This window comes from Microtus oregoni, unplaced genomic scaffold (assembly GCF_018167655.1).
Source record: "Microtus oregoni isolate MIOR12 unplaced genomic scaffold, Mior012 000002F_ref0000024, whole genome shotgun sequence".
Taxonomy (NCBI): domain Eukaryota; kingdom Metazoa; phylum Chordata; class Mammalia; order Rodentia; family Cricetidae; genus Microtus; species Microtus oregoni.
The window spans coordinates 53,597,376-53,619,982 of NW_024543061.1; the positions used below are offsets into that span (position 1 = coordinate 53,597,376).

General features: G+C 46.9%; 1 protein-coding gene across 3 annotated transcripts in view; it reads right to left on the bottom strand.

Moving 5' to 3' along the window:
• The window catches only part of Srgap3 (SLIT-ROBO Rho GTPase activating protein 3), a 229,136-nt gene that overhangs the window by 50,014 nt on the left and 156,515 nt on the right, over positions 1-22,607 (bottom strand). For all 3 annotated transcript variants that reach the window (XM_041680344.1, XM_041680337.1, XM_041680352.1), the window contains exons 5-11: positions 18,937-19,122; positions 14,827-14,955; positions 13,215-13,436; positions 10,359-10,460; positions 8,127-8,324; positions 5,003-5,087; positions 1,217-1,244 (exon numbers count right to left, since the gene is read on the bottom strand). In XM_041680344.1, the coding sequence (XP_041536278.1) occupies positions 1,217-1,244; positions 5,003-5,087; positions 8,127-8,324; positions 10,359-10,460; positions 13,215-13,436; positions 14,827-14,955; positions 18,937-19,122 (950 nt within the window). The remainder of the gene's footprint in view (positions 1-1,216; positions 1,245-5,002; positions 5,088-8,126; positions 8,325-10,358; positions 10,461-13,214; positions 13,437-14,826; positions 14,956-18,936; positions 19,123-22,607) is intronic.

Sequence of the window (22,607 nt, forward strand, 5' to 3'; positions counted from 1 at the left end):
GCATCTTGGAGATCAGGAGGCAGTGAGCCATGGCCCAATTCTTCCCACTTTGGTATAAAACAGAGCTTTTGTCCTCTTAGAGAATCTCTTATCCGAAAAAAAAAAAATAGTAACAAATTTGGGTTCCTCAAAAGTGACCTGCACATCTGCTGTTCCACATGTGGGAAGGTCCTTGTCTGTGAATCATCTCAGTGTTCCCAAACTGCCTGGGCCCAGAGGAACAGCTGGATTCCTGGAAAGCCCTAAACCTCCACAGCTTCTCAAGCCTTGGCCACGCCTTCGTGCTTCCCCAGGAGCAGGGGAGAGTTGAAGGGTCATCTTTGCTCTTGCCAAGTAGGACAGCTTTTCAGGATTCTGAGCCATCGGGGAGAATTTGTTTGGAAGGAAAGAATGTCATTGGGTGACTGAGCCCCATTGACTGAGGGAAGAAGTAGCTCCCAATTAAAAATTAGCCACAGATGATAAACGGCAGACCCCTGGGCCACTGCTAGTTCATGGTGAAAACTCAGACACCAGGGCAGTGCTGGCTGCTGAGGCATCTGAAGCCTAGGAAAGGCTGAAAGCTGCTGGGTGAGTGTTCACTGGCTCTGATGTGCTCAGCACATAGGGAGTTGCAGAGGGAAGCGTGAGTTGCCTATGTGACTGGCCTCACCAGCCCATCCAAATTCCCACTAAATTTCAACCCAAATATGATGGGCAGTGCAGGGAGGGAGGGCGTAATCTGGGCACACGTCCATGTGTATGCAGCATGCGCGTGACCAACCATCTGTGCACAAAACCAGCCAACCCCAAAGCCTTAGCAACTGAGGATCCAGGGTGGCCCTGGATGACCCATAGGGCAGTTTGGGCAGTGGCCATGTAACAGATCCAAGTGAAGAAAACAGCTGCCCTACAGCCTGTGGCTCCTGCTAGTGACTTTAGATACCCTGGAATCAACTACCCTCTCACCGAACAGGGGCATGTCCCCACTGCCCCAAAGCAGCTATGCAAGCACCCTTCTTGTGGCCGGCCTTTGCCAGTCTAAAGAGAAAACAAGCAATGTTGGCTCAGTAGCCAGGGAACCCTCCCCCGCTACCCCACCAGCCCAGAGGTGGTAAAAACTATCCAGCTTCCTAGCTCCCAAGAGGCTACGTTCACTTTACACATCTACCCACCCACTGCATCCTCTCAGACTCCAAGCAGCCAATACAAGGACACAAGATTCCCCAACTCTCACCTGGTTGTGCCGCACTCTGCTCTCTCCCCTGGGGAAAGAAAACAAAAGTGCATGTTGGTGTTTAGTTGGCTTTGGTTGTTTTAGCCAGAGAACTTTGTTTCCCCTTAAAATGACGACAATATCAGAAAGATTTCATGTGCCCATCCTACAGTTGTTCTTTATCCAGCCTCCTGCCTCCTGCCCCAGGCAACTGCTGATTTCTCTGTCTTTGCAGGATTGATAGGCATTTCCTAGAAAGAAAATCACTCTCCTTGGTTTCTCTCTTGAATCTGACTTCTTTATCTTACCATAATCTGTCTGTGGTTCATCCATAGATCATGATTCAGAAGTTCATTTATTTTTTTATGGCTGAATAATATTCCAGACCGCAGTTTCCTTACCTACTTGTCAATAACTACCTTTTGTGTAAGAGGTTCCTTAAAGTTTGAAGCATTGTTTCCTGTATGGAAGCGCCTTAAGTAGGAGGGCAAACAGAGTAGGTTCAGGAAGCCGCTGAAACTGAGCAGATTCACTAGGCCCCAAACTAACTGCAGAGGGTTGAAATGCAGCGAAAGACCCATGAAGGGCAGATGAGAATTCAGGTAAAACAGGCAAAGCTGTTTCGTTTGCTCATGTGTCTGGGGTCTGCTGCTGTGGGAGTCCACAGAAGTGCATCTGTTCCACCTTGACCGAATATGTAGGGGCCCACAGAAGTGTGTCTGCTCCACCTTGACTGAAGGTCAGAGAGTTTAAGCCTACCTGGCTCTTTCAAAGTTATTGACAAGAGGTCTGACTTAAGGTGTGGCTATAAATAAGATATCTTGATCTAAGATGTGGTTACTTGGTGTTTTGGATATTGAGATGATCCACAGAACTGGATCCATTCCACCCTGACCAAAGGTCAGAGAATTCAAGCCTATTCCTGCTTTTTCAAGGCTATGACAGGAGGTTTGATCCAGGGAGCGGCTGCCTACAGGATGCAAGTCTAAGGTATAATCGCTGCATGCCCTGCATAAACAACAGAACTCAGGATATAGTGGCTTGATGTTTCAAGCATTGAAGCAAGTATTTATTTGCTCTGTTTGTTTTTTGTGTCATGTTGAAGTAGTCTTTTGCCTTCTTCCCCCCTTTTTGGATTGGAGTATATAAGCATATGGAAAATGGAAAATAAATGCAGGCATATTCAATATTCACTGAATTGCCCTCCTGGTTCACACTGTCAAAGGGATGCTTTGGAGAAACAGAGGTACACGACATCATAAAAACAAAACAAAACAAAAAATCCAACCAAAGGAAAAAAACCAACAAACCAACCAACAAAAAACCCAGCTTGAATCCTTTTGCATATTCCCTGGGGACTATATTTCTCATTTGTTTTTAACATTTCCACCTCATCCCTCTCAACCTGAAATAGCTCTCTGCTGACAGGAGAGGACCAGTGAAGTGGCATAAACACACACTAAGCCTACACATAGATGATAATCTACTGAGTAAAGACTCAAACTGCTCAGATAGGGGTAAGGCGACTCCAGCATTAAAATTTAGAAGAGGCCTGGCATGGCGGTACACACCTTTGATCCCAGCACTAGGGAGGCAGAGGCAGGGGGATCTCTGTGAGTTCAAGGCCAGCCTGGTCTATGCAGCAAGCTCCTGGCTATCCAGAGCTACATAGTGAGATCCCGTCTCCACCTAAACAAAAATTCAGAAGAATGGATTTGATGAAGTTCTGAGCTCCGGCTGGCCCTGCTCAGCTCAAATTCTCCTGGCTGTGTCACTCAATGCCCTAAGAATCCACAACATACCTTTGTTAGATCATAGATATGTAAAATGACCAGCGATTTGATGTAAACTTACTCAGGTTTCTCTGTTTTGAGTAATTCGGTGCTTTATTAACTTTACTTTGTAAAAGTGTATCAAAGACAAGCATGGTGGCACATGCTTGTAGTTCCTAGAACTGGATCAAGAATTCAGGACTATCCTTGAATTCAAGGCTACATATCAAGTTTGAGGCCAGCCTGGGCTACATAAGACCCTGTCTCAAAAGAACAAAGTAATGTATAGTCACTAACTGTGGCATACCATACTAATATAAGATGTGAATAAAGGAGAGTTGAGGATGACCATATGAGAATTCTACAATTTTTCAACTTTCCTGTAAATTAAAACCCATTCTAAACAAAACACTCATTTAGAAGAAGACAGTCTTGGCTAGAACTGACCGGTCTACCAAGATCTTTCCCCACTGTCAATGGAAGCACACTGGGCTGCTCTATGTCTGGCTTGCTAGGAAACACCCAGAGGGACTTCTTAGGTGCTTCTTAGCCATGCCTCCATCTCTCAAGCAATGTTTTCCTAGAGACATTCTTGCCAACCAGCTCAAAACTCAGAAAGCAGACTTCAGAGTTTGCATCTCAGAGTGAGGCATGGTTGACAAAACCTGGAAGAACAAATGGACCAGGAGCCAGGTCAGTCAAAATGTTATGATTGAATTAAGGCCATGCAGACAAGGGTAGTAATGGGTTAGCACTAATAAGGAAACAGGGAAGAGAAACCTCTCTATACCACAGACCAAGAATCCAACCGGGACCTTGGGTTTTTAAAAAAGTACCTGGGTTCTAAACCTAGGAAATCTAATTTCAAAACACTAGTAGCCAACAAATCACATGGGCCGCCCCTCCCCCCTTTCAACATTGGCCCAATACTGAGATGTCAGGATGAGCAGAACAGATAAAGGAAAAGCTCAATGTAGCTAACGCCTCTACATCTGCAATCCTAGAACTTTGCAGGCCTGAGGCAGGAGGATTACAAAGTTAAAGTAATGTTGGCCTATATAGGAAGAACCATATATATAGAAAAGCAAAGAGAAGGCAGGTATGGGGGTGAGAATGAGGGTGTGTGTGTGGGGGGGGGGGGGGTGTGAAGGAATCAGATCAGTGATTGGCTTGGAGCAGAGAATGGAAGGACTGACTACAAAGAGACATAAGGACATTCCTGAGGCTAATGGAAATGTTTTATATACCAAACTGGGTGGTGTTTCCACAAGGAGACTCAAAGACAGCAGGAACAAGCTGGAAATTTTAGAAGGCACAAATGTGCCTAGCCTGGCAGGAGGACATTAAGGGGAGGGAGGATGTTGGGCAGGGTCAGGGAAGCAGGCAGTGGGCCTTGTGTGCTCTTGGTAGCTGGGGTTTTACTCTAGTGCCATTGGAAGATCCTGGGTGACTTCAAGCCTAGTTTGCTGGTCTCCTGAGGACTAAACTGTAGGGATAAGTCCAAGTCCAGCCCATTGGGGGTGTGTTCGCCTCAGGCTAATGTTTACCTATAAATCTGCCAGGCATGCACCCAGCTGCCCCTTCTGCTTCCTGTTCTCTGCAGGAGCCGTGGTACTGTAAGTCTATTTCTACATTAAAGCTGTATATATTTTTTACAATCTGTCTGCATTTTACGCCGCTATACTTGGCCCCCAACAACAACAAACATCACTAAACCCTATCATGTATGTATTTTTCGTCCATGGACCTAGAACCTTGGTGAGGCCCTCCCATAGTTCCTCTGGTATGTGCTGATTACCTGTGTCCTTGGATCCCCACCTCCTACTTATAGCATATCCACCACTTGGCCTTGCCCCTATGCAGACACATAGGACCCCCCTCCCAGCCCCTGAACCAGCGAGGTTTTCCCTGCCTAGCTACACAAGGGTTCAGCATCAGGTACGCCCCTGGCCAGCACTAGGTGTCTTGACCTGAAGTGGCTCAGTGACTCTGGTTATACGGCCGTCCCCCTTGGCCTCTCTCCCATCCAACTTACCTTCACCCAGTGTCTGCTTGAGTAAGTCATGCTTGGCTTGCAGCTTGGTGATAAGGTTACTGCCATTCACATATTCTTTAAATTTCTGTAAAACACACAGGCATAAGGAAGTTAAAGGTCACACAACCAAGTGATGACAGGGTCTCTAACTCTAACCTCCCCCTCATCATCCCAGCAGGGAAACCAAACAGATGTCAGGCTATCCAGGACCTGATATGGGGACAGGTAGGACTTTGTATCTGCTTTGAGCTATTCCAAATGTCTAATTCTTGGGGGTTCCTGGGCCATGTAGGTTGGGTTGGGTGCATAAGTGGCAGGAGAGTATGGCCGCAGTGGAGGCTGCTTCTACTGTGATGACTGTGGGCAGCACAAGACGAAGGGCCCCTTAGGTCACAGAAGCAGAGCCATAAGGAAGAGAGCCATATGGAGGCCCTGCAGCTGAGGCTAAGAGCTATGGGAACAGAGCTAAAGACGACCCTTTCTTCCAAATGAGGAAGGGGTATGCAGGCCACTGAGAAACCTTGAATCAGAAGGCTTATCGCTTCACAGGGGGACATGACTTTCTGGGCGAATGAAATAAAAAAGGGTGCACAGAAAATGCTTTGCCCCAAGTACCAGAAAGAGAGGGGTTAGGGGAGAGAAGAGTCTCTCTATGATCTTGGAGGACCAATGGAGAAAACTTGGTTGTACTTATTCTAAGGAAACAGAAGCCCAGAGTTGGGCTCCCTGTTGTCCAATGTGGAGTAGAGCCCTGCCAGTTTCTAGACCCCCATTAGCTCCTCGAGGTAAGTTGAGAGTAGACTCAGGATGTCCCTCCAAACGTGGAGCAGAGGACCAGCAGCCGCATCACCAGTTGGAAGACTGTTAACATGCAAATCTCTGCTTCCTGATACCCAGATTCTAACCCTTATTTCTCACTTGGGGAGGAATCACAGAGGCCTTCAAGCTTCCAAGTTTCAAAGCCCTGCTGAGGAAGCACTTGGTTTTTAACTGAGTGCCCTGACTCTGGGCAATGCATGCCTTTGCTTCAGTCAGTAAGTTCTGACTTCTAACAATACCATCCTCTGATTTCATCACATGTCTAAGGATTAACAAAAGCCACAGGTGAGGTGTACATATGAAAGGTTGATCGTGCCTCAAATTGTGTTCTGTCCTCCAGAAACACACACACACACACACACACACACATTAATATGTATATAAAGCATATAAAGATACACAAACAAAAGCAAAAACAAAACATCTTCTGATCCTTGGTCAAAGACACTAGATTTCTTTAACTATAAGCAGGCTGAGCCCCTTCCCCTGCTTCCACTTCCAGACTTTGTTCTACTGCTAAAGTGACTTTCTGTTTATCTCCACATGCACTCCCTGCTCCCTAGAGATGATAACTTCTCTTTGTCAACACAGTAGGCCTCTAACAGAAGCAGTAGGTGCCAGGAATCATGAGGACTAGTTTTGTTTTCTTCCTTGATGAGGTCAAAGACTACTGATGGAAGAAATGAAGTATGTACAATCAGCTATTGGATTGTGGCAGGGTGTTGATTAAGGCTTACCAATTATAGAGCTGGATGCTAGGATTGGGATAATTTGTGACAGATTCTATTTGCATAATCCGGTCAACATCAGCCTAGCTGTGTGCCTCTAGTGACCTGATTATGAGCCTTGGCAGTAGCCTGGCTCAGCCATGACATTTTCTTATTAGCAAACTTGAAGGTAATGAAGGCCATGCTCCCTGAATCTGTGTATCATACAAGATCTGAAAAAAGCTTCGGGGTAAGGGATTAGATTAGGATGCTGAAAATCTGGACCTGTGATGTGAACCCATCAAGAGGACATCTCAGTAAAGACCTACCTAAGTCTTTACCTATGGGGCCTTTAAGAGGAGGGAGACCTGGCTTCATGCAGAGAAGAGTCAGCTGACACAACTCTTTTAAGTTTTATTTTAAAAATGAAATAACAAGGTCCTGGTGTGTTGGTGTATGTCTTCAGTGAATTTTACTGTAGACATTTGAAGAGAAAGTATTCAGGAGCTGCTCGGGTACTGAGGCTACTCAGAACCCAAGCTTATAAGGTACGACTAGAAGAATCAGGGCACTCAGCCTGGAGGAAGGAAACCCAAGCTTCCTACAGCTCGGAAAAGGCTGTTAAGTAGCATCAGCTTTACTGTGGTGTTTCCACCAAAGAAAACAGCATAAAGACCAATGGCCAGGAATCCTAGGGTGGTAAATTTTTCCAAAGATAACAAGGAAAGCTTCATATCTGATGCTAACCGCAACTCAAGCAGGAGAAGTATTTGAGTAAACAAGAATTTTTTATTCTGGGCATCTGAGCAGAGTCCCTGTGAGATTTTGGTGGGATGTGCACCAGAAGTGAGTCACTTTGTAGCCCCAATCTCCATGTTCAATAAGCCGAATTTAAACTAAAGCCTCAATTCTCCTTCCCCACTATCCTCTGGGCCCCTGGCAAAAATGAAGGCCTGTAACTTGGAATTTCACAGGAGGGACTAGCAGCTCATGAATAACTTGCTTGAAATGGGATCCTCGTTTTCAAAGCTCAGTCACCAATTTAAGACAATAGCATACACATAACTCAAGGTTGTTACTTGGCTCCTTCACCATGCTCCTCTAACCCAGCGGTTCTCAGCCTTCCCAATGCTGTGACCCTTTAATCCAGTTCCTTATGTTGTGGTGACTCCCCCCAACCATAACATTATTTCCATTGCTACTTCACAACTGTAATTTCGCTACTGTCATGAATCATAATGTAAATATCTGAGCTGAAGGATGGTCTCAGAAGACCCCTGTGAAAGCGTTTTGTCTGATACCCCCAAAGGGGTCATGACCCACAGGTTGAGAACCACTGCTCTAACCCAACTGAATCAAACTCTCTTTGGTTCCTTCCAAAAGCTTTAGTCACCATCATTCAAGATTAAAGTTGATACCACCCACTGGTGAGCCACTTTCTGCATTTCAGAAAACCAAGCCAGGCAACCTAATGTTAAAATGCATGTTAGGAGATTTATGTCATATTATTTTACTGGCCCTCTCTCATTCATTCAGGCTGCTTCCAAAGCCACGGGCAGGGGATCAGCAGTGAGTTCCAGGTCCCAGATGTCACTTACCGTGAAATAAAACATTTCTGTTTCCTGCTGGTTGGCTCTCCGTTTGGCGATGTTGATTTTGCTCATGTAGGTCTCAGAAGCGGCTGACTTGATGGACTCTGTAGATCGGCTGTGTTGGAAGGCATCAGAGACGTCGAAGTCCTCCACAGTCAGCATATCCTGTAAGGTCTGCATGGTGGCATCTAGGGTTTTCCTAACCTAGGGAAAAACAGCACAAACACGTTTATTCTCATAATGCCTCTGATGACCACTAAGTCCTTTACCTGATAGTGGCCTTGTTCTTTTACTTAATGTCTCTAGAAGGAAGGCAAGACAAGATGGTTTTCTTATACTGACTTAGACAAATGAGGCAGATTGGTCATTGGTCCAAGACCAAATAGCTGACAGGGTAAGAAGCCAGAGTGTCCAATCTAAGGGCAGTTATTGGACTGCTTTTGTCTAAGGGACCTTGGGGTTGTCATGAGGATAATGGAGTCAAGTTCCTAGGCTTATTTCTCTGGTCTGGTTAGAGAGCCTAAAGGAGGCGTCCTCTAAGGGGGGGGGGGGGGTCACTTGAACATGGAAATCAGCAGAAACGCTCTGGTGTCTCCTCTTGTTTAGGGAGGAAGGGGGCATCTGGTGGTGGGCAGTGGTCTGCTGGGAGACAGGACCTTGAGGAAGTCAGCTCATTGCTACAGGATCTAGTTAGGACTCCAGTTTCCATTCTGGGTCCAGTGAAATCACACATCATAGAGACTGCAAAAGCAAGGCATGAGGACCTCACAGAAGCACTCGGATGAGTGGGGTCTCAGTGATGGGCTCTATACTCCAGAGGTAGGGCAGTTCCAAAGGAATCACTGGCAGAAAATCGGATTCCATTTATTATGAGATCATCGTCACTCCAAGTCTCTCTTACTGCTCCTCAGCTGAAATATCACCTCCTAATGGTACAGGGCCCCTAGCACGTGCCATTCCTGGCCTAGTGTTTTTCCATTAGTCACTCATTGGTCTTCATGTTTTAATTTCTGGTGTTTTCTCATCAGAAAGAGGAAAACCTATGAGGCTGTGTTCCTTTGATTTATTCTCTATCTAGAATAATGTTTAGCATGTATTGTGTGAATATATATTACATAAATAAACACTTGTCAAATAAATAAATGACTAAATTAAAATCAGTTCTTTTTTCCAACACAGATTGCCAGAAGCTGATTCAAGGATAAGCATACCCAAGCCCATCCGCAGCCCACAGAGAGGCTATGTGCCTAGTTCGCCTCCCTGTGGCCCTGATTTCCATTTGAATTCCATTAACGGCATTATACATGTGAACCATTTAAAATCCTTTGGGGGGGGGGGAGACAGAAGATAAACAGAAGGAAAGTAAGCCTTCTATCTCTCGAGCCAGGTTTAAAAAACAAGTCAGTTTGTCTTCTTGTGACCTTCCTTAGACCTGCCTTGATTTGTGTTAGCTCTGTTCTATCTCTGCCCTTTGTAGAGGACAGACATAACTGTCTCTACTGTCCATGATAGCCTGCATGACATCTGAAGACAGTGGCCATACCTTCTCACCTCCACCATGACTACTTCTCGAGGATAAGTTTGTCAAGCAACCTTGGGTGGCACTGCCCAAATTCTGAGGTCTTTTCTCCAGGGTGCTAGGGTTGGCTGGCATTCCTTTTCTGGGTGAGGTGTTTAGGTCTTAACAGGGCACTGTTTACCTGGTCTCTTCAGTCCATGTTAAGATGGACCCACCCAGTGTGAGGCTGTGCCACACTAGCAATATGGGGGAACACTGGGCTGTGAGACGGACCCAAATGGCTTAAAGTTCAAGATACATTTAGGGCAGCCTGAGTTAACTATTTCATTGATTAATTTTAAATACTTACTCTGATTTCTGATGATAATAATAGAAGCTTATTTCAGAGAATGAGGCAGAAAAGCACAAAGTCAATAGTAACCACCAGTTACTCTACAGCTAAGATGGAGCCAAGGGTCATTTCAAAACATTTTGCCTGCAGACTTTTCTCTATGCCTGTAAATCTGCAATCATTCTAAACATAGAGCTCCACTTCCTCCTGTTTCCTTTTCATCTGAGATCTTGCAAGCGCCTTTGGGCCATTAAAGACTTTCAGTGCAGGTATGCTGTGTGGTTGTGTAGATTCTCACCAACGGACTATTGTTTCCTATGTATTCCAAGGCATGAGACTGGCCAGCACAAGGTCCAGGGAACTAGACCCAGGGCAGCAGCTCACTCACCTCTTCGTTCTCAATCTTGAGAGTGGCCAGCCTGGACTGCAGCTGATGGTACCGCATAAGCAGCTCTGTCTGGACGGGCTGCTGTGCACTGACCTGGCAGACCTGCAGAGAGAAATTCTGTCATTGCAGCTGCATGGAGCCAGTGTGGAGGTTATCATTACCATTCCATCTGGAGCCCGGGAAACAGATCCAGCAAGGCAGAGTGACTGCCCCAGGTCACCCATGTTGGACACAGCCAAGGCAGTACCAGGTTGGAACTAGGGTCCTCTTAATCCAGAGCCTACCCTCTTGCTGTGGCCAGTGTGGCTTCCCAGTCACAACCTTCTAAATTCACACAGTAATTGCGGGCTTACAAAGACCTTTAACATAATCTTGGCAAGCCAAACCAATTAATTGCAAGTCAGGAAGTTGTGGAATGAAAGCAACTGCTTGAACAGCCAGTAGCAAGTACAATGAAGCAGTTGACAAGTGATCCTGTCACCACAGGAATGCATAAAGATATAGTAGAGAGACAACTTGAACGCTCACACTGTTGGTCTTCTGCATCCACAAGTTTCGTGGCCACAAGGACAGAATACATAGGAAGAAGAAAAGCAAACACCCGGACTGAATGTGGGCGTGCATTTTCTTCCTCTCACCCCCACCCCAACAGTACAGGACAGCAACAATGCACAACATTTGCAGAGTGTTAGATATGCTAAGCAATGCAAAGGAGATTTCAAGTCTGCAGGAGGCTGTGCCCAGGTTCTTTGTAACCACTCAGCTGTTTTATATGAGGTATTCCTTACCCTTGGATTCAGACATCCCCCATCCCCTGGAAGCAGTCACCCACAGATACCACGATCAGCTGAGCTATTCTTCTGGAGTCTTCCCTTCCAAAGGTGTTACCACCTATGGGCTAGGCTACCGGGCACACTGTGTGTTCTCACCCCTTCTAGGAACACAGCTAAGATCATGTAGGATAATCGCCGGGCGATGGTGGCGCACGCCTTTAATCCCAGCACTTGGGAGGCAGAGGCAGGCGGATCTCTGTGAGTTCGAGACCAGCCTGGTCTACAAGAGCTAGTTCCAGGACAGGCTCCAAAACCACAGAGAAACCCTGTTTCGAAAAACCAAAAAAAAAAAAAAAAAAAAAAAAAAAAAGATCATGTAGGATAAAAAAGCTAATTGGTGAGTAGTTACTCACCGCTAACTGCTAACTAGGTAGCCAAACTTTAAAGTAAACAGTTAGTTCCAGAATCTTCAGTTACAGGTGACAGACCAAAGGGCAGAAAGGAACAGGGGGATGCCCCAGGAAGAGTGGTGTCACCTAGTAGAAGTCCTCTCTTGTGCAAATGAAGGAAGCAGGCAAAGCCATATAGAGGGTGCAGTTGTCATCTTCTAAGCTGTCTCCTGTCCCTCCCCAGAAGCAGATGTTACACATGGTCCAGCTGAGCTCCCCTTAGCCTTCCAAGACTGGCTGGTTCTTCCCTCCTGTGCTTCTGCACCCACCTGCCTCCCAGCTCCTAGAGGGAAAATGATCCAGGAAAGTACGGGGAGTTATCTTCTATATGGGACAGCGGACAGGGAGTTGTCTTCTACATGGGGACAGCAGATAGGGAGTTGTCTTCTACATGGAGACAGTGGACAGGGAGTTATCTTCTACATGGGGAGAGTGGACAGGGCGTTATCTTCTACATGGGGAGAGTGGACAGGGCGTTATCTTCTGCATGCGGACAGTGGACAGGGAGTTGTCTTCTACATGGGGACAGCGGACAGGGAGTTGTCTTCTACATGGGGACAGCGGACAGGGAGTTGTCTTCTACATGGGGAGAGTGGACAGGGAGTTGTCTTCTACATGGGGAGAGTGGACAGTGTCATGCCATCTGCACACTCTGCTTGTTTTCCTCTCCAGACCTCAGCAAGGGTCTAGACAGCACAAGCAGGGAAGGAAAGTCAATTGTCTGATGTGTCAAAGGCTCATGGTACTGTAGGGCATCAGATGAGGGCATCTAAGGTCTAAGGAGATAGGAGACTATTTCTAGGCAGACTAGATCATCCTTGAGGTCTCCTAAACACATCTAAGAGAGAGCCTAAGGAAAGCCAAGGCCCTACAGTTCTGTAGATGGTGACATTAGCCAGCAAGACAAGAAGACCATCTGAAGAAGCTCATGAATTAAGAGCTGACCCTAGGCCTCTGTGGTAAATAAACCGCATATGTACTTGAGGCTTTTTTCCTCATCCCACAATGTTCTAGGAGCATGGGCGAGAACAGAAGTAGTTAGTAACTATGATGCTAAGGGCCTATGCCCTGCTCTCAAAGTCATGTACAAATGGCGTTTGGAGGTGAGGCTGCCAAGAAATGATTAGGATTAGATGAGGTGGTAAGGATAAGGACACCAATGACTTTATGAGAACTGGAATAAAGGCAGACTGGAGCTGCATGCTTGCTTTGCCTTGCCGGGTGGTAACCACATCATGTCCCTATACAACAGGATGACCCTCGTGAGATGCGAGCAGATGCTGGCGCTCTGCTTTCGGATTCCCTAGCTTGCCTCCCTGGGAGCTGAAGAAGCTTCTATTCCAGCGCTGCTCAACCCTCCTAATGCTGCAACTTAAAACAGTTCTTCATGTTGGTGATCCCGCCAATCATAAAAAATTATCTTGATGCTACTTCATAACTGTAATTTTGCTACTGTTAAGAATCACAATGTAAATAGTTTTGGAGATAGATGTTCAGCAAAGGGGTCATGACCCACACACAGGTTGAGAACCACTGCTCTATCCTTTCTAAGTTATTCAGGCTTAGGAGCTTTCATACAGTAATGGAAACTAGACTTATAGAGAACCCAGGCAGAGTTCTGGCAGGAAGCCTACCTCGTCCCCCATGTGGGGCTGGAACTCGAACTTGAGCGGAGGGCAGAAGACCTGGCTGCACATGTCCATGACGGTGTGCTTGTCACTGCGGGAGTCCAGGTTGTCCACCGCATTCTCTATGACGTCCAGGCCCTCATGGCGAGAGGTTTCCAGGTTATATTCTGCTGAGAGGTAGGTCCGAAAGGTGCGGGCCAGACTGGCATGAAAGCCCAAATCACAGCACTTGGGGAAAGGCAAGGACAAAAGGTACAGGTGAGAGCTGGGGTGGGTGACCCATGGTCACCTCTCAGTCCATAGCTTGTCCTGAACAAACCATATCAAATCCCTCAGGGGGAGCTGAGAACTGAAATGTGGGTACCAACAGAGTTCCTTTAGCTCCCCAGGCTCGCCACAATCTCTCATCTCTGGGCTTTCTCCATGCATGCTCCCTGTCTGGAATGTTCTCCACCAGCCATTTAGTTTATAGGCCATTTCCTTCTGGAAGTTTTCCTTGATGTTCTCCATACTGAGTTTTGGGCAGAGTTGCACATCTCCCCCCCCCCCCCCTTGCCGCTGTAATTGCCTACTGACATGCCCGAGGAAGGTGTGCTCAATAGGCCTGCTGGCTCTTGCCCACTGCTGAGACTCAAGTCCTAGTGCACAGTCAGGCGCTCGGCAAACATTTGGAAAGGGAACAGATGAAAAGGCTAAAAGCTAAAAAGGAAAGTTGAAAGCAAGGAAAGAGGGAGGTGACTTTATGCCACAGGAAGGCTGAGCAGAATGCCCCCCCTTCTCCCCATGCCCTGACTTCCAGAATAGGATATACAGGGTTGGAGAAGATGAATCCAGCAACCAGTACCGAACCTCTACTGAGCACCTACATGAATGGCTCCCCCATCTAACATGGGGGAAGGGGGGGGGGACAAGTGAAACAGTCCCAGCTCTGATGTAGATGACACAGTCTCCCATTGCTGCCACTCACAACATCCTTCTTTAAGCCTGGTGTTCCCCAGGGAGCCCTGCACAGCCAGCTCCCCATAGACTCAGTGTTCTGCTCTTCGGTGATCAAACTCATTCCTCCCAGGAGAATTTTCCATACCAAGAGCTTCTGTACCATTCTCTCTCTCTCCAGTGATTTTCCCAAGGTGTACACCTGGCTGACTGGACCCAGGGGATCTGAATGAATGGCCCCCTCTCCTTCTAAAACCAGCAGCCTTTAAGGGTGTGAACTGTGTACAGTTCCCTCCTATGTCTTCACACTCCGCAGAGGCTCTGGTGCACTGGAAGTTGGTATTGGAAATCTGACTAATCAAGCTGGGGGGGGGGGAGGGAGCGGGATGGACCAGAACTCACTTCTATCCGTGGAAGGTATGATCATGAATTAGCTTGTACCCCAGCCACAGACACTTTCAGTCCTTCTCCTCTAGCAGGGTTACAAAAGCTTAGTCAGCTCACACCAGTTGAGGACCATGGCGAGCCCCATCATCCCCTAGTGCACGAGATGTTTCAGCCTGCATGGAGCCCTACCCAGCAACCCAGGTTGCTCCCATCAATGAGATCAGACACATCTTCCCCTAGTGCACGAGATGTTTCAGCCTGCATGGAGCCCCACCCAGCAACCCAGGATGCTCACATCAATGAGATCAGACACATCGTGGATGTAGTATTTGCTGATAGCTGCGTTGGTGGCTGCCAGATTCAGCAGGTAGTCATTGCGCGCCTTCGTGCACTTGAGTTTGTTCTCAGAATATTTGGCCTGCCTCTGGAGGGAGAAGAGCAAGATATCAAAGCCAAGCCAGCTGGAGGGAGGATCTATGGTCTCCATGGGAACCATCTGAGAGTGAGTCCCACCTCCCGGCTATGGGATGCTTCTGTGCCAAGGAAGCACTATTGAACCCTGAACTCAGCAATGCACCTTGTCTAACACAGGTGCAGTCAGCAATGGCATCATTTGCTACCCAGAAGCTTTCAGAGGGTCTCTACCAGATGGGTTATAAACAAGATACTCCACCCTCAGTGCCCTCCATGGACTTCCCAAGCTGTTTTCAATGCCCCAGAGGTCCTCCAAGACATGGCTTGTAGTCACCATTCCAGCCCCATCTTTCTGCAGACTCCCCTTCTCTCACCTAACCTCCTTTGTCATCTTCAAGAGACCAAGTTCATTTCTGCTTTGAGTCCTTCAGAGTCCTTATAAGTCACATTCCTGAATCTCTACATGGTTTATTCCTTGATGTCACTCAGGTTCTTACCCAAAGTGATAGCCACACAAGGTACTGATGATGGCCTTGTCTGATATGTCTCTCTTGCATCTCCCTCCCCTTGCCCTGTGATGTGTTCCTGAGCTTTGTTTATTTGTTGACCACTATTACTCCCACGAGAAAGTGAACGCCATGCAGGCAGGGTCATGACTTGCCTTGCTTGTGGGTGGTGGATCTGTGGCACCCCAAAACAACGGAGCAGCTGAAGTAAGTCTTGGGTCATTCTTAAGAAAGGGGGAAAGGGAGGGAGAAGAGAAGAAAGGGAGGGAGCGAGTCTGGCTCTGAATGGCAGGAGGAATGGGGCGGAGTACCCAGAATTTTGGCAAAGCTGCTTTGGTCCTGAGCCAGTCCAAAAGGGAGGAGCGCAAGCAGGCACAGTGGACAACTGCCCCTGCCCCTTTCAGTCTGGTGAGTCTTGGCACTGGGTCTCTTTAAAGAAACTGTGCCTTCTTACTTCAGCTAGCTTCTCTTTCCCATTTCCCATCCATGGGCTCTAGCTTTGGAGTAGTCCCACTGCCAACCTTGTAATTCTCCTCAGGCATCTTAGGTCCTCTCACTCTGGGACCACTCAGCACATGTCCCCTGGACCTCATGTCCTGTGCCAATCAGGCATCCAGCCATAGAACGTCTGAACACTCCTTACCCTATCTGGGGGCCCATTATGACCTTGAGACCACTTTCCTGGCTTGACTTCGCTTTTATAACGGAAAAGGACAATCATGGCATCTTAGCTGAACTCATCTATTTATAGGTGAGGAAATGAGAGCTGAAGAAGAAAAATGAGTTGCCCAGGAGCCACGTGGCTAATTAGCATATGGCTGCACCAGGAATGAGCCTTTAGCATCCCAGCCAGTATCTTTCCACCCCAGCATTTCCTCCTGAGAGAAACCTTGGACCAATGAGCAGCACCTGTCATCCCCTCTTCCTCAGATGTGGAATACCAGCAATCTACTTCCTGTGACCATGGGTGTGTCTATTCTGGACATTTTACGTAAGTTCATTTGTATACTTTGTGGTCTTTAAGTCTGTCTTCTTTCACTTAGCATGATGTCTTTGGGGTTCATCCACATTGTGGCATGTATCGGGACTTCATTCCTTTTCATGGCTGAGCTATGTTCATCAGTAGCTGAGTCTTCGAGTTGTTTCCATGTTTTGGTTACTATAAACAGTGTTACTGTAAATATTCACATACAATTATTTTTTTTCTTTAGTTTTTTTCGAGACAGGGTTTCTCTGTAGCTTTGGAGCCTGTCCTGGAACTAGCTCTTGTAGACCAGGCTGGTCTCGAACTCACAGAGATCCGCCTGCCTCTGCCTCCCGAGTGCTGGGATTAAAGGCGTGCGCCACCACTGCCCGGCCTCACATACAAATTTTTATACAAATATGTTTCCATGCCTCTGGGGCAGGTACGCAGGGGTGGCACAACTAAGTCACATGGTAGCCTGGTCCATGTAGATCTAACATCTGAAGAGCTGTTGGATGGTCTTCCACAGCGACGGAACCACTCACAAACACAACCCGCCTCTGACAGCAGCGCGAGACTTCCTGATTTCCGTATCCTCATCCTTGCTTCTTCCTGCCAGCCTTTTATCCAGGTCCTTGGGGGAGCCGTGGAGCACTATTGTACTGTGGTTTTCATTTGCATTTCCTTCATTGCTAATGATGCTGAGGAAATTGTTCTGTGTTTACAGACCACCTAGACAGGTTTTTAAGAATTGTCTATTCTGTGAGATGGCTCACAGTTAAGAGTGTTGGTTCTTTTTCTAGAGGACCCAGGTTCAATTCCCAATGCCCTCATAGTGGCTCACAAGTGTCTGTAAGTCCAGTTCCAAGGGATCCCCTTCTAGTCTCTGAGGGCATCATGTATAAAAGTGGGGAATTTCCATACATGCTGACAAAACACACATATAATAAAATAATAATAATAAATGTCTTTTCAAATTCCTTGCACATTTTGGTATTAAATCTTTGACTGGATTTTGTACTTTCCTCACTTTCAAAAATTATGCCAGTACACACACACACACACACACACACACACACACACACACACTTTCATATGCTTCCCAGTTTACCCAGGTTCTGTTACACTTTGTTCCTACCCAGTCTATAATTTCTAGAGCTAACGGATCCTGTAATCATAGAATTAGACCCATAGAAGAGCAGACAAACATCTGATGTAATGACTTGCATGCAGAAGAACTCTGCAAATGTTTCCTGGTTGCGGGGAGCAGATGGATACGGAGTGTTCAGCAAGAAGATCATAGCCTTTGAAGAGAAAGAGTTAGCAGCCACAGATGGGGCCTGCCCTGCAAAACTCCCTGGCCATAGCAGACATCGTTAAGTGATCCCAGCACCTTTTCAACTAAGCTTTGAGAAGGTTTGAGGATTTCCAACAGTGCCCTCTGGTCAGCCGCTATCAATATATCAGAGCCATCGTGAGCAATAAGATTGATTTATCAGATTTGAAAACTGAAGGTCAGGGAGACTGTTAATACAGCATGGAAAACCTCAGCTGAGAGGCTGGGGAGAGGCTCGTGGGGAAAGTGCTGGTTCTGTATGCATAAAGACTTGCTTGGATCCTTAGCACCCACGTGAAAACCCAACGCAGGTCCATAAGCCCAGAGCTGGGAGATAGGAGACTCCTGGGGCTTGATGGCCAGCCAATCTAGCCAATCAATGCACTACAAGTTCAGAGCTAGACCCTGCCTCAAAGAGTAAGGCAGAGAGAGCAAGAGAGGAAGATACTTGATGTCAGCCTCTGGCCTCTGCATACCTGCATGCAGGTGAGAAGCACACTGGCATACAAATGTGCACACACTTGCACACAACACACAGAAGTAAACAAACAAACCAACCCCAGGCTATCAGCCTCGAAATCGTGAGCTCTCTCCATCACACCTACGAAAAGGTTTTGTGACACCCATACACAGTGATTCTGAAGCTATGGTCTTTGACATGGCCATGACAATTTCACAGCGGGCCTGTGATAGCTCTAACTGTTAATTTAACACAATCTGGAATGATCTGGGAAGAGAATCTCAATGAAGAACTGTCTACACTGGGTTGGGCTCTGGGCATGCCTGTAAAGCATTGTTTTAATTGAGTGACATGAAATAGGAAGACCCATCCTGAATGTGGGTGGCACTCTTTCATTGGCTGGGTCCTGAACTTTGTTAAGTGAATACAGCCAGCTTAGCATAAGCAAGCAATTGAGTGGGCGAGTGTGTTCATTTCTCTCCGCTCTTGACTGTGGCTGCAATATGACAAGCCATTTTCAGGATGCCCCTGCTGTTATGGACTGTAACCCGGAACTGTGAGCTAGAGTAAACTCTTTTCTCCCCTTAAATGGCTTTTTGTCAGACTATTTAATCATAGCAACACAAACAGAACCAGGACAGGACCCTTCATGCAAAGAGGAAGGCAAGTCTGTAGCTGAGTGCATGGCTCTCCTCTTCGTGCCTTGGCCCATTTCTCCCACTCACCTTCTCCTTCATTTTCTCAATCTTCTTCACAGAGCTGCGGCGCTGGGGCCGGTCCTCGTGCCGGAGCAGGTTCATGCTGAGGTCTCCTGATTTGTTGAACTGTTTCTCCTCCTGCTTCTCAGCCTCCTTCAGCTTGCTTTCCGCACTGATGCTCTCCGCGTGGTACATGTGGTAAGTTTTCATGACCTGGGGACACATGCGTACAAGAAACCAGTAGCCTGTTACGGCTCTGCACAGTACATCCTATGGTCCCTGGGCCCCACTTCAGACTCCACACAGCTTAACTGCTTTACTTCTGCTCAAACTTCCTGAGGGCTGGAGATGAAGATGCTACTCAGGTACACTGACTTTATCACAAGTGACATCAACATCACTCTCTTCTTCATTATCATCATCCACATCATCAAGTCCCTGCTAAGTGTCAAGCACGAGCTAATAAACAGGAAATGAAGAAGAGCCACCACAGCCCACAAGTGGCATGGCAAGCTGGGCCCTCGTTGGCTGTCATCTCTAGTCCTGCTAGATGTAACCCTTCTATCCTTCCTCCTCATCTCTACCCCCAAGTCAGTGGGAAAGCCCTTAAAATGGGCTTTGCAAACTGCCTTGTTACGTAACCTAATAGATACTCTGTGGTCCCTGGAATACACTCAACCGTGGCTATACAAAGAATCCCAACAAAGCAAATTGCACTCTGCTACTCGTCTCCTATAACAAAACAGGATATGATTATAACAGGGGGAATTCTGAGCCCCAAGTTTCATCCTGAAACTTTTCTAAACTTGCCAAGCGTCCTATGAATGAGAAGTGAAGCTAGCGTTTCTTCTCCGATCTTGATGGAGACTTCTCTGCAGCCCACCCGCATGGCTCACTTGCAATTTACCCCAAAGCCACAAGAACCCACTTCTCGCTGATTTCATCCATTCTAGGATGCCGGTTCCGGTAAACTCTTGCAAACCCCCACAGCCCATAAAGAGTTCTTACTGGTACATGCTTGACATCTAGTGGCCGGAAGGAACGACTGCAGCCTTAGCAGGTGAGCAAAGAGGTCCTGTTGTTCCCAAGGGTCTTTAGGCCATAACTGATGCAGAGAGCATGTAGTCAAGAACTGGAAATACCTACTTTGGTCTTCTCAGGGTTCCTACCTCCCCCTGTGATGCTCCCCCATCCCTCTACACTCAGAGGCACTCAGCTCTGGGGTTTTGCTGGCATGTTGCTAACTGCTGTCTGGATCTAGACACACACACCCTCCTGGGATTAGGGATGATTGCTACATCGACTTCTCTACTTCAGCTCATCTCAGCAGCAGCCTATCATCTGTACCAGGCAGTTCATATGGGTGGTGGGGGAAGCCTTTCTCTATATGCCTACATCAGTGATTCTCAACCTGTGGGTCGGGACCCCTTTAAACAACCCTTTCACAGGATTCACCCAAGACCATCAGAAAACACAGACATTTACATTTTGATTCATAACAGTAGCAAAATTACCGTTAAGATGTAGCAACAAAAATAATTTTATGGTTGAGTCACCGCCACATGAGGAACTGTATTGAAAGGTAGAGAACCACTGCTTAGATTATCTGCTCAGTCATTCACGTGTGTATCTGTCTAATGCTGCAGGGTGAAGTCCCAGCAGGGTGCTCCCACCATTTTCCTCTGCCTCAGTATCCCTGCCCCCATCGCCTAATTTCCTTTCACTTCTCTTGAACCACACAGTGTTCCTGGATTGTCCTAAAGTTCCCATGCATGAAGAATAGAGTCCTGAGAACCTGGGGCCCAGCTGCCCGTGATCCCATTGAATCCTGACCCCGAAGATAACAGGGAATTCATTTGTAAAGGTGACATGTCAGGCAGCTGCTACTGCAGAACTTATTTGCAGACCACTCTGAAACAGGTTTATTTACACCGGAACCCTCGATTGTTGCCTTTATTTAACTACAGTTGTCCTTTGCTATTCATGAAGGACTGGTTCTCAGAAATTCCCCCACCGATGCCAAAATCTGCAAATGCTCACCTCTTACATAAAACTGTGTAAAGCCTGAGTCTGTCCTTCTGTAGAATTTATGTCACTTGTAATAGATGTTATATAATAGACGCCATACTGTGCTGAGAATAATTATAAGGACAAAGTCTGTCCATACTTAGTATAGACTTTTTTTCTGAATATTCCCTGAAGTTTACTGAATATTCCCGCAGATGCCAAACTGACAGATACCCAGAGCCACTGGACTGAAACACTGGCTTCCTCGGGAGAGACTTTGGTTTAATAGTCTAGAGAGCCTGCTTTATGTTGCCAATTCAGGATTGTTAAGTCGTACTTAAGTTTATCTGGTACTTCAGAGTTTACAAACATTGTCCAGTTATCTACTTCGATGGAAGGAGCGTTTCAAACCATCCTCAGCCCACTCTAGGAGGCAGTGTGATATCAATTAAAAGGGCAACAGCAGTTAACATTTACTGAGCACTTCCTACAGACTGAGCCTTTTCTAAGCTCTGCACACACCACACTATCTGTTTCTCACAAAAACCCATGGAGTTAAGGCTCCAAGCCAAGATGATTGACTTCCTGTGGGAGTCTAATGGGCACAAGTTTGCGGCTCCCTCTTGGTACATCTTCCTCTATCATGCAAAGGGATGACAGGAGCCTAAAGCTCACAGGGATTCAGAAGAACTTAGAGTCTCAACCATGCTGCTACACCCAAGGTGTCTATGGATGGGATGTGTGTCTTCATGCCTTCCTGGTGATGTCCAGACAGGGGCAGGCATAGGTACTTTAGAAATAGAGGTGCAAAGTGACTGGTTTTTAGCAGCCGTACACTAGGATAGGGTGTGTGTGTGTGTGTGTGTGTGTGTGTGTGTGTGTGTGTGTGTGCGTGTTATCCAGAGGGCTCCATCCCACATGATACCTAGCACAGCGGTTCTAGAGAACAGCCTCAAAGGGACACATAAGCTTGGACACTATCTTGGACTCGTGTGTTCTCAGAATGCAAGACCGAGGGGGTCCTCTAGGGATCTTGGTGTAGTAATCCCTTATTCAAAGAAACTGAGACTGGAGGCTGGGTCTTTTGATCCCTAGGCCTGGCCTTTTTCGCTGTCTTTTGCTATATTCACATGCCTTTCCCAGTTTCCCAGATCATGAAGGAAGGATGGTGGAGATCTGTTAGACCCTCATTTAAATGCAAACTATAACAGAGAGCTTGGAAGTCAAGAGCATCCATAAGGGGGCATGCTTTATAAGACATCAAAAGGATCAGTTGCTAGGAAACATTTTCTCACAGATGCAGTCGAGCTGTGCCTTGATCCTCAGGTAGGGCCAACCTAGGAACATGGACGTCTGCCCACAACTCCTGGGCTAAGCTGTTTCAAAGACATCCAAGAAAGAAGGGAAGTTCTACAACGTGTTTGACCTCCCACTGAAATGACTTATGATCTCTATAGAACTTGATCTCTATGTCCACTTGTTCATTTTTCCTGTCCAGAGACTATCTTGTCCCAACTAGAATGCGAAGTCCTGAGGTAGGCCCTTGCCTCAGGCACTAGATCACGGCAGACTGCCATCAGCTGTCACTGTATTTCTGTATGCATGCATGATGTGTAGATGGATAAGGCTGAATGGACGGGTGGATGGAAGGGAGGATGGAGGGATGCATGGGTGGGAAGTGGAAGGAAAGG